Genomic DNA, 16,685 nt, shown 5'->3' on the forward strand with positions numbered 1-16,685 from the left:
GATTGAGAACATAAATCAAGTGAGAAGTAGGCTCAAGTTTTGTCATTGACTTTCATACAATCAGGCTTATTTTTGCAACCAGAGGAGTCGCCCCCTGATGGACATTAGAAAGAATGCAGGTTTACGGGCACTTCTGAATTGGCGTCACTTTTCAGACCTGGATGTTGCCGCCTGGTTTTGAGCCCACATTACCTACAGCAAAAGCTGGACCCATTTGACCCCAAACGCTGCTGTCCACTGAGAGGGTTCGGACGGTCTAGTTGGGATTCAATGAATCTTTAGCTTTTAATTAAAACCTCTGCTAGAGGTAGATCCAATCTCACAATCAGACAAACTAGAGACAAAACAATGTTTTAATGGTCAACCCCAGGAGTTACTTTTCAGTTTAATCAAATTCAACACTCACCACCCAGAAGAGTGTCGTGTGAGCCAGGGCCTGGTACTGCTCGATGGTAGACAGAACGCTGAGCATGAGGCAGGCCAGAACTATGAGAAACCTGTAGGAAACAAAATAAATTAGTCTTCATTTTGTATTGATTTCGGTGTTCCCTGTGGACAAGAGCGGTAGTGTTTCCGAGCACCATAGTCCCTTGAGAAAACCCTCGTATTTCCCGGTCCTGGTCCTCTCTTCCCTGCAGCGGGCCCAGCATTACGGCCTCCATCAGTGCGGTGTTGGCTTCCAGCGGGGAGAGCAGCGAGGAGAAGCCGTGCTCCTGGCCGGAGGCGGAGACTCTTCTGCCGGGAGCTGAGCTCTCCCCCTCCCGCCGGAAACCCCCCCGACCGCTGGTCGAAGCCGGAGGCCCCGCTGGAGTCTTGTAGTAACTTTAACTGTCATTAAGTGTCATAAATGTGAGTTTTATGTTGTTCATAGCTCACATTTCCTTTGTTCATAATCGTATACAATCCAATTATGGATAATATCCAACCGGCTCTTGTTTAACTCCATATTCGTCAAACCACAGCTTTACATAACTTGTCATCAGTCGAGCCAAGCAAACACAAAATCTCCTCGATACACTTTCAACCCAATATTCATGTCAACATCGCCCCCTTTGATTTAAACAGCAAAACTTCAGTCAACGTCGGTGTCTGACTCGAGTCTGAACTCCTAAACAACTTGGAGGAAAAAAAAAAAACCAAAACATTACTTTATATTTTTGTCATGAAAAGTATCTGACTGAATTTGAGCAAACATTCAAGTACAGCTCTCTGGAGGAAACACTGTGAACCTTTTGAACTCCACCATATTAATGCAAAGCGCATGATAAACTTGTCAAATAATGAGCGCACTGGTTCGCGCGCACACACACACACACACACACACACACACACACACACACACACATGCAGTCAACAAACACTGAATTGCTCCTTAACATTCTCCCTATTCCCCTCAAGGTCACATGTGTTTCTACTGCTGCAACAATGAGGCGTCTGTAACTCCTCAACCTACTAAAGAGAAAGATATTTAATTTCTTTCAGATCAGGCTTGGAGCTGCTGTGACACTTTGCCCAAAAGCATAACTAACACTTTGTTGCGTGGCCTTGAGTTATTGAGTCTTGAATTCCTCGCCAGAAACCTTTCAGGAATCGGTTTCTTTAAAGAGCAGCTTATCCAACAAAGAGCTACGTATAGTGCCTTTGTAACACCAAATAAACTCCGGTGGTTATTTTTCACTGCTGTTCATAAAAGTCAGACACGGGGATCCTGTTTAATTTGACGGTAGTGGAGGGCGATGGGAAAGCAGGGCCGACTGCAACACAGGCGACGAGCACTTCTCAAGCTCATGACCTCGTTCACACTGGATTCGGCTGTCCGAGGTCAAAGTCGGGGTCGTGTTTCACCCCGTTTCGTTACGTTCGTCCGTCAGCGCGATATCTTGGAAAATGAATCACGAATGTGCGTTAGACGTTGTGAGACGGTTCGGCGTTGTGGCAAGGGCAAACTGATTAACTTTCCACTTCCGTTGGCGGGAGATGTGGCGACGAAACTTCTGAAGGGATTCACCTGACACCACTGTGCTGCCAGTGTTTAATTAAAAACTTGGTGCATGTGACAGAACAAGAATCAAGCTGATTGATTTGATTACTATAATGTGTTCCATTCATCTGCCTTGTATGCATATATAAACATGAATTGACAGGCATTTGTTTTTCATATATATATATAAGGTAAAGATCAATGAGAAATGTCTGGGCTTGAAAACTGGCTGGAATGCTTGAAATCCGCAAAAAAAAAAAAATGTTGGTTTATTTCTGAGGTTGTGTTAAAAAGGACACAGTAGAGAGGTGACAGGAAGTGGGGGGGGGGGAAGAGACACACCAAGGACAGTTACAATGGCAAGTGTTACTGTGCAACAAATCCTCACGCAACGGATATCAACATGATATCTTACGAAAAGTTATTCCTCATTTTTTGTGTGTACAGCAACACAATTTCCGCTTGTTACATACGGTCTTTTCAAAAAGAAATGTCCGTCTTAACAGGAAACAACTTAAGTTAGGTTCAGGCAACAAAACCGCTTAGTTAGGTTTTGTAAAAGATCACAAGTTTTGAGTTGAAATATGGAAAAGTTTGGCTACTTAATTACGGAAGTTACGTGCCAAATAAAGGCCGGTGTTTTTCTCCATGTTGGGAGTTTGTCGCTCTTTTTTTACTCCCTTGTTCGCGTGGATCACACACACACGAATTGACACTGTGGGATGTAACAATGTCATTACTTTACAAACAGTGTAAGAGAACAGCCTGTACTGGAGCAAGGAAGACGCCCAATATAGAACTGGCATATCTTGAGAGTACCGCACAGTGTTGTTCGAAGTATTTGCTCTACTGTCATCTCGATAATGTTTCAAACTATTGTACAGCAAAAAAAAAAAAAAAAAAAAAAAAAAAAACAGGCCCTGAAGAACCACGGTCTTATTCCTATATGAGCAACACTTGATGGAAACTATGTGTAGAGGGAGTTTCCAGTCAATGTTTGCACCACGGAGGCTCTTATCACCCCATGCTACAGCTTGAGTTTATTGAAGACTGGCCAGGAATCCAAATAACCCACTTTAAAGTAACACACACACACACACACACAGAGGCTCGACCGTGCACGCCACACGTCAACACAGATAAAAGACAGCAGAGAGACCTGCTCGGGGAAGATGAACCGGTGTGTGACACAGCTAACAATGCGGCTGGTTCTGTCTGTGAGACACAGAAGAAGAAGTGCACAATGCAAACAACAACTAAACGGGAGCAAATTTGCCCATTACGGAGAGCAGGGGAACATTGGGCCTGAGCAAAATTGCTCACATCGTTAGGACGCGTGGGGCAATTTACACGATCTTATGTTCAATACGTGACAGAGGCGGCTGGAAAAGAGGATCAAAAGAAACACAAATGAACATCAAACTTTTGCCGAGCCAAACACTCCGATATGCTAATGGCTGTAATTTGTCGGCGAAGCTCTGCTTAAATTATTTTTCGGAGCGTTTGAAATGCCGGCGAACACACACACACACACACACACACACACACACACACACACACACACACACGCGCGCTCAGCATGCCGGGCACACACTTCCGCCCCGCTTTTGGATCCGTCTGAGACGATCGGACTCGTCAGTCCTCCTCTATGCTAACTGCGCCGTCGTATTCCACTTCCTTTTCCTCCAGCGGGCTTGATGGAGCAACAGACGAAGTAATGCACTGGCTCGGCAACGTACAGGCACCGCTGAACTCTAAACAAAAAAGCTCAAAGCATTGCTCCCATCCATTATTGATGGAAAGATTCACTCGCGGTCTGTTGTGCAGCGAGAGTAGAGAGACAAAGCAGAGTGGGGGGGGGGGGGCAGAACTACGAGGGCTAGCAGAGATGACCGTGTCACCGGCTGTTACCGTCAAATATCCTATTCGGACCGTCAATCACAGTTTGTTTGCGTCACAAAACCAACCAAAAGCAATGCAACACAAAACCGAGGATTAGACGAACGCACAGTGATAAAAGACGAGCATTTAATAATAAGGCCTTGTTTGTAATCTGGACAGAAGACTTTGGGCTCGTATGAGGCAGCTGAGCGGTCAAAGTGACCTTGCCGATGTGATCCATTAGGAATCCAAGCTCCTTTGTTTAAGAGAAGAAAAGAAAAGATGCTTTTTTTTCTTTTCCCCCCAGTTCCTAAATTATAGGATGGAATACAAACAGCTCAAGTAAAAATAACCTCAATCCTCAAATTGAAAGGAACAACACATGAACTCTGAGCCGGTTTGTTAAACCATTAAAAAATAGGGTCAGAGTTGTCTTCCTTCAACTTGATGCTGTTTGACAGAAATCTGGTTCAGTTTAATGGAGCCGAGTCTGGACAAAAAAAAAAACAACAACACTGTTTTCTCTTAACTCTCCTGATCGACTCATCTGTAACCAGCATGAGGGATGATCCATGCTGCTCCAAACTAAAATAAAAATAAAAATGCTGCATTTACAGTTAGACTGCAGACAGACATATCCCAGCGGGAGCATATGGGGATATGCTTTATTAATTGCTTCAAGCTACATACAGTATACACCATGTTCACTTCCAGTGATATGAACTGAAACAGACCCAGAGTCCCTGCCAGCACACTGTATCACTACACACACATAAACTGATATATGCAAACACGCGCACACACACACACACACACACACACTGTGATAAGGATTGGGGTCGCTCTGACGTTGGAGTTGTGGGTCAGTGATATGGACGCGCTTGTTCTTAACTGCTTTTCTCCCACTAAACTCTAAAACAAGGCAACGAACCGACCCCCCCCCCCCCCCCCCAAAAAAAAAAACCTGCTGGAGGGTTTAACACCCCGACAACAGACCCCTGCTTTGTATTATAGAACTGAGAGAGACGTCTAAAACGACTCTACGAGTGTGAGCTGAAGGAGTTTCTGGTGAACCCGCGTGATCTTTTTGTCAGATTCCGTGAGGAATCAGATAACAAGCAGCAGAGCCTTGATTACGCCTTCCGACAAGGACGTTTCGCACAAACGCGAGCTGACGTGACATCACGACGTGGAAACGTTTGGATCTTTTTTTTTACGCTCCGTGCCGGTTTCTTATCTTGACAAACCCGACATTCTCAAAGCTCCACAAAGTTTTCAATTTTCTCTGCCATCTTGCGCCTCAGTAGTGAGAACATGTTGGACGTGCACTGGTCTCGTTCACTAGGTATACTATAAGAGGCATCAGTGTTGAATTGAGACTGTTTCACAACCAGTTCAAAAGTTCCTCAAAGCAAACATTTAATTAGAGTGCAGATTTCCGAGAGTTATGTGTTTTTGCGGCCTGGATTTCATCAAACTGATCAATAGTTATTATTAGTCCCATCATACGCGGGGGCAGTTTTGTTCAACGGTGCGAAACCAGAAGTTTCAAAGGTCTGGCTGAGAGTTGTAAAAAACATTATAGATTTTGTATTTCAAGCAGCACTTTGTGGCGTTTCCTGTCATTTTGAGCAGCCTGAGCCGGTACAGGAAGGTCAAGGCACCTCGTCTTTGCTGGTTTGCACCTCAGTCTAGCAGTAACAATATCTGTTGATGCGCGAACAAACGGATTTCCCCGCGATCGCAGCAGCCACTAGCTTCCCTTCTATTGTGCATTGTGCTTTGTTATTCCTGGTAGTGCCCCCGATGTGTTTGAGTTGCACCGTGTCGGGCTTCTGCTCCCTCTGAGTCACCGAGACTCTAACCTGCTCCGACAGGCGCCCGCGTTCGCACGCGCGCGTCCCCCTTTCCCGACACTGCGGGGTCAAGAGGGTGGCAGCGTCCCGGGGAACAGGGACCGCAATACCTCACCCGCAGAACACACAACGCGCGCGCTTGCCAAGTTTAGCTGCCTGCTATCAGTGCAGGGACAGACGGCACACACGTGGGAGTGAGCCGGGAGGATAATGTCCCACATTCCTAAACCTCTGCCTGAACGCTCCGGTCTGGATCTACTGGACCGGTCAGTTTCCCGGATGTGGGGTGATACCAGGAAAAGAAAAAAAAAACACAGTGAAATGTACCCTTTTTTACATTTCATCACTGGCGCACGAGCAGTCGTTCATCATGAGTGACACTTCATTTTTTAAGCTACCTGACAAAAGCTGCCACATCAGTTATTTTGGGCGGTGAACCATAATGTGACATCTTCATGATGTTGCAGCTTTTTAGCGGATACAATCCATCCCGCTCTGGATTACACCCAGGATCTATGTTCATCATAGCTGTAATATTTATATTTCATTTTTCATTAAACCAGGTAGGCTCACATACCTGTCATGCTGTCAGGGAGGAAAACAAATGCTAAAACGTCCCCTGTCAGGTTGAAAAGCCTCACTGAAAGCAATCCCCCCCCCCCCACTGTGTTGTGCACTCAAAGTGTTCAGTAGTCTCCCAAATGAAAGATCTTCATAATAATCCTTTAGTACTCCTATAAGGACGTATTTTCTGTCGCCTGTGATGAATTATATGGTGTGCTTTTTTTTTAATATGCTAGACTTATTCATATAATATTCCTAGAGGGATTCCAGTCCTTCTGTCATATCCGTGCAGCAATCTTTCCCAAATTCACAGGATTAACAATTCTTTGTATCAAGGGCTTCCAAAGAGTACATGCGCAATTAACTCCCTGTTTAATTAGGATCTTAGAGTTGCAATTACACCCTTGAATACCCCACGGAAATGGATGATTATGGAAATAAAATGTAAAAAAAACAAAAAAAACACACACACTCACACTGTGAAGTGATACACGAAGCATTTCCAGCCAGACGGCCTTTCCAGAAAGTTATACACGCGTCCTTGGATGTAGGCGCGGGTGATGACCGGACGGATCCCGGTGCTGTACACCGACATCCGCACAGACATCCGGGGATGAGATAAGTACGGGTGGAGGTGAACGGTCGGTACTTCTGCGGGAGTGTCACCGTCCTCTGGCATTTTGTCTCTCCCAGAAAACGTGTCGTTGCCCACGGGGGTTCCTGGTTCAGACGCGCGTAACGTGGTTTCCGACAGCTCCAAATCCGGTGGTCTCTTCCCTCGTGCCACACCAGAAGACCTCCGCGAGTTAGACATTGTAGCTCTCCCGCTATTCCTCTGGCGCTGGGTTAACTTTTTGTTCCACAGTTATTTTTATCGGTCACTAACTCAAACGCACAAATGTTCGCCCATGTGCGCTTACCTTCTGCTGTGCGCCTGATCTCCCCAGGGCGCATAAAGCTGGGAGATAAACGGGGTTATTAATGCTCTAGATCACCAGGACGGAGTTTTCTTTAATTTAACTTAACAGCTCTCTTGGTTGTTGGAGGTTATGGCGAGGCTCAGCCCTGAATGAATATCCCCTACCTCTTTCAGAGCACTTATCAGCCTGGGGGAGCTGTGGGCGCCAGGCGGTGCGCCATGAGTCACCAGCTGCTCAGAGCTTTTTTATTGTTTTTTGCAAAACTGCTCAAAAGCAATCTGCAGCTGATGAACTCCATCATCAGATCCATGTGAAATACACACCGCACCGCTAAACTGTCTTTCCTCTGTCTTTTCCATAATTACTTTTCACACAAAATGCAAACTCTGAAACACTTATTTTGACAATAACATTTTGACACACCTGACATGCCTTTGGTGCTCAATTCATAATGAATACAAGTCTTACTAGGCAAATGGATGTTTTGATGTGAGATCCTGTCACTCTCACACGTCTGTTGAAGTGAAGGTTTAGATGCGCAACACCAACTGAGTAGCAAACACAGCTTCCATGTTCACCTCAAGATTACCATATCTTGAGGCGTTGCAATACTGTATGCATCCCACTCAGGTAATCGTACACTTAAAGTAACTAAAGGCACAGGCCTAACCCCAAATGTTAACAAAAAGGATGACCCCCCCCGACACCAACGTTCAAAACACAAGATTGGAACCGGCTACCGTTCCTAAATTGACAAGCAAGGTTTTTAAATATCAATAAAAAAAATTTAAAAAAATGTCTCTGTTAGCTCAATTGTTTTATTTGTTAGTCAAGTTCTATCCAATAATGCATGTGGGCAGCCTTTCATAAGCGACCAAACGACTGAATATATATATTTTTTTAATATGAGAAATAACTTTTCATAATACGTTCTATAAAAACAGCGATAGACAATGAGTGTATAACCGCTATGGCAACAAGTAAGAGAAGATTAACTCAAGGTTGATTCAAGGCCTTCAGTATGCAGTATGTATTGTTACACACACACACACACACACACACACACATATCCTCATATACCTGACTTAATGCATTTGTAACAAGTCTTTACTTTTCATTTTTCTACGCTAACGGTTGTGAATTTATTCATCATTTAAGAGGAATCTGAAGAAAAGGCGTTAATTGGAGTTAATTTGCGCAGGAGTGTACATAACGGCCTCCCGCTGTTTGAGGCGACGTACAGACCGAGTTCTTTCCTCATTAAACTGTCAGTTGGAAGGAAGTGACGCTCATATTGTGAGAGAGAGCCTCGGGCAAGTTTGGGAGCTCTATCAAGTTCTCCTCTACACATTTGTCACCACTGGTAGACCGGTAATAAAGTGCCTTCTTGGGTGCTCTTCCAGTGGAGAAAACATGATGAAGAGCCTCGTAGAGTTCAGGGGGAAAACGTGATGAAATACTATCTAGTTTTCCCTTCCAGTGAGGAAAACGTGATGCAGTGCCCTCTAGGGCAGAGTCTTGCATTGGGTCGGGTACATCTGGGTACTGCCCTGGACCTCAGAGAGTCTGTGTCCGGCGGGTTTTATAAATGGGCCTTCAGTGCTGTCCTACTACAGCTGAGCCACCTCCTAATGACCCCATTATGCGCGTTACGAATCAAACGATACGTTTTGAGTAATGCTGTTGCATTTGGAAAATGCAGAAGCTTAAATTGTGGGAAATATAATGTTCTCTCGGCGGCTCAACCTGGCAACCCACCCAGCGTAACGGACAACGCGCTGCCTGACGCTACGCTAAACTAGCTTAGCAGGGAAAACCAAAACAGCAGCACACGCGCTACAAACTCTCCCCGCAGCGGAGTAAACGGGGCTAAAGCAATCGCCACACAATCCCCCATTTCTCCAGACCGTAATTCCTGCTTTGTAAAAGAGAAGAAAAAGCCCAAACAGAGAACCAAATGTCCGACCTTTAACCCCTACAGGTTATGATTCGTTTCGCGCAAAAAAAAAAATGAAGCTCAACACCGACAAATCCAAATCCAGCAACACCGCGGCGCTAAAAAAGAAGAAGAAGAAAAAGTAGAAAAAGAAACATAAATAATAGATGTATAGATAATATTACATACCTGATCTGGAGCAATGCACAAGCGTGCCTCTACCCTGACATGTGATTTATTACAGTTTGTAAAGTTCGTTCGTCAACGCTGGTGTCGGTGTAATCACGGGACCTCCGGGGACACATGCAGCTTAGTTTGAAGGTTACCCTGGAGATATTCTTTTTTGTTGTGCAGTGACCTTGAACATGAGGAGGAAGCAGCTTTGCCGCAGCGGGTTTTTTAATAGGAGTCGAGTAGCATCCATGTGACGACAGGATCTGTTGCCAGGTTGACATTAAACACAACTCTTACTGGTCCACATTTGAGTTTCTGTTTTTGAAATACAGAACGGGCAGTTATCTTGAAGGTCACCCCCTTTATCTGATTGTGTGACGGAAATAAAAATATCTAATATAATTCAATATTTAATAAGCGAGCGGCTTGATAATTGATAATCTCCAGAATACCAACATTTCATTGTCAAAGAGACTGTTTTCATTGTTTGTGACAATGCATTTTACAGCTAATCCAATGTTTATTAAGTTGTTTCTTTAGTTTAAGAAGTGTGGAAAAACTCCAAAATCCTCAACTTTAGGAAATTTTCTTCAATTTCATTGCCCAAAGGATTAATTGATTAATCAACAAAAACGTGTATCTGATGTAACGGCACATTTGTACTAACAGTTCTGCAACAGCCACCGCTACAGATGTTTTATTTTTTCCTCTTTTTTTTTTGTTGTCAGAGAAATATGATCTGAGAATTTCAACAAATGTGACAAAAAGGTCCCTTGAACACATCAACCACCCCAGCTTAAAGAGATTATTTTGCCCCCCAAGCCCCAGCTGACGCAGCAGCAACTTGTTAGCGAGGGGAAACAAACAATAACATTCCATAGTAATTAATTGAAGATCTCAAATAAAAGAGAATGAAAGCCAGAGAGAGAGAGAGAGAGAGAGAAAGAAAGAACAGTGAGAAGGAGAGACGTTACACAGATAGCATCCTAAACAGTTGCCTTGTCATAAATGCTTTGAAGTCATACTCGGTTACATAAGGTTGAAATGCTTCTGTATGGGAGCACAGACAGCCTTTCCAGACCGGCTCTGTCCAAGCATTCAGGGCAGTCAGTAGGAATTAGTCATGGGATCTCTTACTGTATTGTCCCTCCTTGTTTGCGAGTAATAAAAACACAGAAAGGAACGGCGGGGAGCTTTTCCCCTCGACGGCCGTTCAAACAAATGGCCGACGACTATAGCCTATTCACGTGAACGCGTGGCCGATGACGTGTGCAGATGGGCGAGGTTTTTTTTTTTTTTTTGCATTTTGTGGCATAACCCAATTAATAATGATGAAGAGTCTCCTGCATGAGTTGACTGTGGCCCAATTCAATGGGCGGCGTCCTTTGAAGTCTCCAGTTTCTAGACCGAATATGACAAGGCCGTCCCCGTCCAAAGGCTCCTCTATATGCAGCCTGAGAAGTCGGTCCCGCTTTTGCTTGAACTTGAAGGACACATTTGGTGAATCCTGTGTGACCCTCGTTCTGCGTGCCGATACTCGAGGCTAAAACACACAGTAGGCTGCGAAACACTCTTGCTATACATAACTTTGTCTTGCTCTGGCTGGAGAATGCATCCCTTTATTTTTTTTCTTCTTTTTGTGTTATGTTGCAGTCATATGACTGAATTGTTTCCAAATCACTGAATGAACACCCACATCTCTGATTTGTCCGGCAGTAGGTCTGGTTTTTGTGGCCATTAATGGATGTTCGGAAGAACAATTGGACCAATCAGAGCTTTGTGCGTGGTGAGAATAGGAGCATCATTGTCCTTCATGCAAAGCTATTTTTTGATGGAACAGCTACATTTTACTTAGATTACAAAGGGGAAAACTCACCTCCCTAGCCAGTCAGTATCCTCCGGTTTTGGAAAATAAAGCCAATGCTGAAGTGCCTTACACTTGCATTATGTCTAATGGCCATCGGGGGGCGACTCCTTTGGTTAGTAAAAAGTCAGATTGCATAGAAGTCTATGGGACAATGACCCTACTTCTCACTTGATTTATTACCTCAGTAAACAAATCGCTACTTTCAAGTGTTCTTCAATACAGCATGATGTTTATTTAGTACATGATGGTCCCATTTAGAGTAAATTAGACCATAAAGCAGAGTATGCTTTAGGGGCGGGGCTAGTTATCCGTGTTTTCGTCTTATAACTTTAACCCTTTCACTGTGTGTTTTCAGTTCATGAAAGTTAATTGTGATACCTTGGTCGCCTTAAATGTCTCACTCAACGCCCAAAATGCTGAAATCAAGGTTTCAAAACAGGAGTTTACAAACCAATGGGTGACATCATGGTGACTACGATCACTTCTTATATACAGTGTATTGAGGCTAACATAAACTCCAGGTCAGGGTGAATTAATTGAAATATTTTCCACTGCTGTGGTCTGCAGATTGTCCATCATCTTAACGTGAAACATTATTGCTCCTCACGCCCTTTGATTTATGGCCGACGCTCCAACAAAGAGCCGTGGATATCGCACGGAAATCCTGCTCCGTCGTGACATGAAGGCATCATCGTGTTCCCTGCAGTTTCTTCAATCTGTTGTAACTCTCCAAGGCCCCGAAGGTTTTCTGTCGGGTTGAAATCCAGCAACTGTGGAGGCCATCGGAGTACGCGTAAGTCACTGTCATGCTGCATTTTCTTCACAGAAGTATTCGTTTGGAAAAGGGTAAAAGTGTGTCCACGAGGGGAGGCTCCAGGTTAGCAAGAAATGGTAAATTTCTGTTGTTTGTATTCAGGACATGCAGCACCGGAAAAGAAAACATTTACCGTCGTCACTCAGCATTTGTCTGTAGATTATCGTTTCATCCGGCCAAACCAAGGTCTGTCCCTGTGATCACTTTACACTGTTATAGTTTTTAGCATTGTTTCTCCTCCTCTTTATGAAAACAACATGTACACCTCCTCTGAATCAAAGTTCAATTTCAGGATTGGAAAACATGAGCAAACCACAGTTTTTATGTTATGTAACCAGAAGAAACAACATAATGACCCACGATAAATCCAAAAAACATGGTTGCGCAACCCTTCGTCTGCTCTACCTCCGGTTAAATACAGAAAACACGGCGACAAAAACCCCCAAAAAACAACACTCTTTTTTTCTTATGAGAACCGCTAACAGAAACAGAATTAGTGTGTAATATATGATTGAGACACAGCAGAGGAGAGGAGTACCAGCTGTGCAGGAAGTCAGGCTCAAGGGGGAAAAAACAGTGAGGGAGGCTGGTGGACAGGTGGGAAATGTCAGCATCTGAAAAAAAGAGATGTAAACACACACACACACACACACACAAACACACACAAAGGGAGGTAGTGGGATGCGACTGAGCGTTGTGGGAACTAAAGAGATTATTGCAACCTCGGGCAATATGTGCACGGATAAACATTTGGCTTGTCTGCATGTATTGTCAGGCGGTTTTTGACATTTGTTTTTCTGTTTTTTTTTTTACGCCAGTGCTTTGGTGCATCTGTGTGGTTTGGAACAGCTGGGAAGCAGGCAGGTGGCATCGCCGCAGACCCTTCACACCCTGGATGAACGGTGAATAGACCTGTAATTGTAGAGTGCTTTTTGAGCCTTTTTTCGACCACTCGCTGGCGCTTTTACACTAAATGTCACTTTTACACTATAATTCTGAGCTGCTGTACATACCGAATATACTGTAAACTGTACACATCCACCGTCGCACTACTGGATTATTCTGAACAATTTACAGAAACAGTCCGACCGAAACATAATGCATGTTGTTGTCCATTGTTGCACTGTTTCTATATGTGTAGCTCTCAACACCAATGCCTCAAATACAGCAGATCGGTCGGTGCTCCTACTCTAAACTATGATGCTCTACGTTCCTCTCTAGAGTCAGATTTGGACTTGTCAGTGATGGCGTGTTAATATTAGCTTGTTGCATAGAGGCTGTTTCAAAATCAGTGAGCAACTAATGACTCACGTCACAAAGACCGATGTGACAACATGTTCACTTTAAGTAATGTTCGGTTTTGTTGTCCTTCATTTTAGCTGTATTTCTGCGTGCGCGAATAGACCAACAAAGCTTAAGTGGAATCTCAGTATGTGAACTCACACCTGACCAATACAGCCGATCCTAAATATTTCACCTCATTTCAATACTTTGAAATTACATATTTATCTTCTTTAAACGGTTTCCATTTAAAAGTCAAGGACATTTTAGGCAAATTGCAGTGCTTGTTTATGTGCGGCTCCAGGCAATATGTTTTAGTTGCATCACCTTCCTGTGCAGCACTTTTGCATGTTTTGCATTATGCAAACTTTAAATGCGCGGCCAATTCACCACAAAGTAGATCCTAGTCTCTAGAGACAGACTATCCCAGTGAAATAGAGCTTTCATAAAACTTACTTTTAATATTTATAGCTCTCACAAAGTTTGTGTGCATGTTTTTTTGGTCATTAGTACATCTAGATGTACACATACACCTGCAAAGTGACACGTATTTGTAACATCGGATGCACAGCACACACACAGCTTTCTCTGGCTAACGTATAAATATGTGTTGTAAGGGCAGGAACTTGCTGCACAGGGACAATAAATATTGATTTACCGGCCTTTCACTCAATTATACGAATATTTTCAGTCCCTAAATAGCCATTTTGGAAACTAATGATGCATTTGTTTCCTTTAAATGTACCTTTAAGGGTCTAGAAATGTATGAGCACTTAACATGTCAATAAAGAACACAACCATTTATGCAATCCAGGACTCTACCCAGAGCCCATCCACCTGATTTAGCTGTGGAGAGGGAAATTCATGATTTAAACATTCCTCCCATGAAATCGGAGCTGAAGAACTGCCTGTATCCATTCCCCAGCTGGAGACTTGGTGGTGGTAAACCCATAGTCCACGCTGATACGTTGTCTCATCTAGTTAGCATGCTGTGTCTCAGAAAGCAGATTACTGTATGTCTCCGGCCCTCTGAAACACACAAAGGGAAGCCGTTTCTGTTCAAAATAGTAACTCAACTTGCTTGTTTGTGTTTGCCCAGCTCCCTGATAGCCCCCTCAGGCAAAGATTTTTTTAGCACTTAACACTACTCGGTGCTACAGGTTATTTCAGAATCAGTTGCCTTGTCACTCAAATGCCAAGAGTTAAGTGTAATTGTTGCTGTTTTGTCCTCGGGGTGCTTCTGCTCCCCGTGCCTCCCGTTGCTCTGTGGCCTGGAGAGAGGCAGCGAGGGCAGCCTGCATTTATGATACTGTCAGCAGAGAGACAGAAGCTGTGGAAGCGTATTGTTACAGCTGATTTCATTTGGTGTTGGGATTGCACGTATCGAACCTGACGCGTGGTATAAGAATACAGTCGCCAGGCAGCGGCAATCTTGGTCATCTCACAGGGTAAATTTCTAAATTTGTCTTGTTGCCTACAAATGGCAACGATAAAACCATTTTATAACTATTTCCTGTGTACAGCGTAGTTCTCCGTCTCCATAAAAAACAAACTATGAAAAACACCTTAATGAGCCACGTTGTTGCACTGGAGGCCATGTTCCTTCATTATGATAAACATGAGCACTTTAGTTCATCTTGACTCATGGGTCACCCTGCTGCTGTAAATACACACATTTTTAGATCCAGGGTCCCCTCACACGGGGAAACATTTTCCACGGACCTACTCACAACCGTAACTCCAATCGACAATATGCTTTCTACCATTTGTGCCTCCTAGATGCCATTGGAACTATGTGTATTCTATGTTCAACCATAACATTACTTACTGACCTGTTAGATAGTGATAAACAGAAACACATTTCAATTTGAATCATGTTAATACCTCTTTGTTTTGCCCTGATATTCCAGTCAAATGTTGCCGTTAGCCTGGCTAGCTTCATGGCTGCGTTCGCTAGCACCTGAAGACACATTACACATTTTGGTCTGCCGTCGCTGTTGTCGATAGAACCAAAATTCAAACTGTCATAGTTCCTCAATTTAGGTAGTTTGGGCTTTGCGTCGCCTGACGATGTGGACGGACCCAAAATACTTTTCCATGCTCGCTAGCTAGCTAACTAGCTGGCTAGCTAACTAGCTAGCTAGTGACTTAGCTTGGCTATTAGCCAGCCAGCTAGCTAGCTAATAGCCAAGCTAAGTCGCGCAGGAACAGTTCGTTAATATGAAACGCAATATGTTTGTGTTATTGGTGCAAAGGGTCCCCATCTATAGATGTGTACTTTACTAATGACAAAGCACAATTTTGTCATTTATAGCTAATTATTTCGCGGATCCCTTGGCAGAGCGCCACGGACCCCAGTTTGAGAACCACTGCACTCGAGCGCCGCAGCGGAGCTCACAGGGACACGCTCAGTCTGGGCACCAGTGTTTGTCGCTCGTTTCCCACCGGTGTGTCGGCCAGAACACCACTCAAGGCCAAACCTCCAGAGTACGAAATAAAAAAAGCTGAGAGACGCTGGATATGCTGTGTACTTCCTTCACTCGCAGTAACACATACAGGTATTCCAGTAGACATATGCAACAACGGCTGGCTGTATCTTTAAATAGAAATAATAACAAACAGTATGAAGGATAACATATGTGTACATTTGTTCAAACCAATGTGCATCATATTGTCAAACGTAATACAAACAATAACCAGGAGTGATGCGGATATGACACACACACACACACACACACACACACACACACACACACACACACACACACACACACACACAGGCAATATATATCAAACAACTAGTACTTTGTTGCTGATATTTTCCCTCAGCTTTAACTACATTCTCTCATTACTTCCCATGTAAATATTTTTGCAATACATCTATATATATATATATATATATATATATATATATATATATATATATATATATATATATATATATATATATATTCAGGAAAAACAGAGTTTTTGCAATATATAATATATATGGAGCTTGAATGCAGCTTGAATTTCTCATCTGTTGTTACTGATCGACTGTATTGTAAAAGTGGCACCCTGCGGTAATGATGATACCACACAACTGCAGAAGAGAATACTGTCATTGCCTCCTTTTTTTCTCAAAACAAGTTCTATATTTAGCTTAGGCCTTGTGTTCTGAAATACAGTTTCATGCAATCTGAACCTCATAGAAATATTGGAGAAGAAAACATGAAGGGGGAAATACAAAAAGGGTTTTATGGCAGCACTTAGCTTTAGAGAACATTATGTTTACGCTGTAGGTATCAAATCACAAGGGAGAAAGTGGTCCCATTTACCACTGGTTTTCATTGTTGTTATCAGGACCTAGTCCACCTGACTATCCCACTATCCAGTGGCTTTTGTATTACATGTTGTGTCTATTGTATTTAT

The 16,685-nt window shown here is 43.5% G+C and overlaps 1 protein-coding gene across 1 annotated transcript in view; it reads right to left on the reverse strand.

The window, feature by feature from the left end:
* The window catches only part of kcnq1.1 (potassium voltage-gated channel, KQT-like subfamily, member 1.1), a 39,753-nt gene extending 32,419 nt beyond the window's left edge, over window positions 1-7,334 (reverse strand). Inside the window, exons 1-2 of the mRNA XM_068724289.1 lie at window positions 6,759-7,334; window positions 407-497 (exon numbers count right to left, since the gene is read on the reverse strand). Coding sequence (XP_068580390.1) covers window positions 407-497; window positions 6,759-7,096 — 429 coding nt within the window. The 5' untranslated portion in view covers window positions 7,097-7,334. The remainder of the gene's footprint in view (window positions 1-406; window positions 498-6,758) is intronic.
* Window positions 7,335-16,685: the final 9,351 nt, after the last annotated feature.

Source organism: Cebidichthys violaceus, unplaced genomic scaffold (assembly GCF_023349555.1).
Source record: "Cebidichthys violaceus isolate CVI_PGR_0920_01 unplaced genomic scaffold, fCebVio1.0.p SCAF_30, whole genome shotgun sequence".
Taxonomy (NCBI): Eukaryota; Metazoa; Chordata; class Actinopteri; order Perciformes; family Stichaeidae; genus Cebidichthys; species Cebidichthys violaceus.